Source organism: Sinocyclocheilus rhinocerous, unplaced genomic scaffold (assembly GCF_001515625.1).
Source record: "Sinocyclocheilus rhinocerous isolate Xijiao unplaced genomic scaffold, SAMN03320098_v1.1 scaffold936, whole genome shotgun sequence".
NCBI lineage: Eukaryota > Metazoa > Chordata > Actinopteri > Cypriniformes > Cyprinidae > Sinocyclocheilus > Sinocyclocheilus rhinocerous.
This window is the reverse complement of record NW_015662583.1, coordinates 855,618-856,916: the sequence shown is the minus strand read 5'-3', so window position 1 is coordinate 856,916 and position 1,299 is coordinate 855,618. Positions and strand designations below refer to the sequence as shown.

At 46.0% G+C, this 1,299-nt stretch overlaps 1 protein-coding gene across 1 annotated transcript in view; it reads right to left on the bottom strand.

Moving 5' to 3' along the window:
* Positions 1-230: 230 nt before the first annotated feature.
* Positions 231-1,299, bottom strand: part of slc25a47a (solute carrier family 25 member 47a) — a 17,153-nt gene continuing 16,084 nt past the window's right edge. Inside the window, exon 6 of the mRNA XM_016538221.1 lies at positions 231-638. Within this exon, the coding sequence (XP_016393707.1) occupies positions 343-638 (296 nt within the window). The 3' untranslated portion in view covers positions 231-342. The remainder of the gene's footprint in view (positions 639-1,299) is intronic.

Sequence of the window (1,299 nt, the reverse complement as noted above, 5' to 3'; positions counted from 1 at the left end):
AATGTACAAAATATATTCATGGAACATGATCTTTACTTAATATCCTAATGATTTTTGGCATTAAAAAAAATCGATAATTTTAACCCATACAATTGTCTATTCCTACAAATATACCTGTGCTACTTATGACTGCTTTTGTGCTCCAGAGTCACATATGTTGTGCAAAATATCAAATTTTAAGAAAAGAAATTTGACTCTTTTGATTTTGGGGTAAAATATGACATTCTTGAGAGGTTCTATGAGAAATGTATTAACCAGGCAAATTAAATACACATTTCCAATACAAAAGCACAATCATCTGAATCACATACATTAATGGTGCGATCATTAGAGGGTTTCTCATCACGAGAGCCGATCCACAGACGCTGACCTGAGAATCCGGACCGACACCTCGTACACGGCAAAAACCACCATGTTGACGGGAAACGCCCGCAGGCAGTTTATTCCCAGGCTTCTGAAGAAAATCCCCAGCCCTTCGTTCCGTATGGTCTCAGTCACGCAGTGAACGAATCCTCGGTATCTCCTCTCTCCTCGGATGCCATCCATCTGCAGACGGGCTTTGATCACGTCCATGGGTGTCCTGACAGACCAGCCGGCCGTTCCTGCCAATCCACCGGCCAACAGCACCACCATCCACTCTGACAACATCAACACACACCTTTAACCCTATAAAGCCTTTATAAAGCCTCAAACTTTGCTGTTTCACACTCAGTCTCCTCCACACCTTCTGTCGTCTGATTGAGAGTTTAGAGTTCCCTTTCGAGGGAACTTCGAACTGCGTCCTCTAGAGGTCGCTATGGGGAACGCCCTCAGCGTGACCGGTGTCTGAAGCATATATCTAAAAACGACAATAACATTGGCCGGCGACAGCCTATGACGTCATTACCTTGCGCGATCACAGTATAAAAGGGAGCCGGGAGAACACGTCATCCTCTTTTTCGTCTTCACTGACCGTTTGTTTATGTTAGCGATAAGCTAAACACAACTAGGAGTGCATGTTTCTCGCCAGAGGCTTTGCTCTGATACCTGCAGTTTCACACAGCTCGCGTGCTGTGTGTGTGTGTGTGTGTGAGTGGTGAAGAGCAAGCGCGTTCAGCTCTCGAGGGAGTTGATTGCGCTCTGCATTCATTGCTTATTTCTTGTGAGGGATAAGCATGAATTGAACGTGCTCGTCTCACGAGGAGGCGGCTTGTGCTCATCGTGATGCATTCGTGGGACTACTGAGGGGGATGTGAGTACTTCACCATTTACCCGAGTTTGTAGATAGCGTTTGCATGAGTGCGTTCGCCTCTCGCGGGA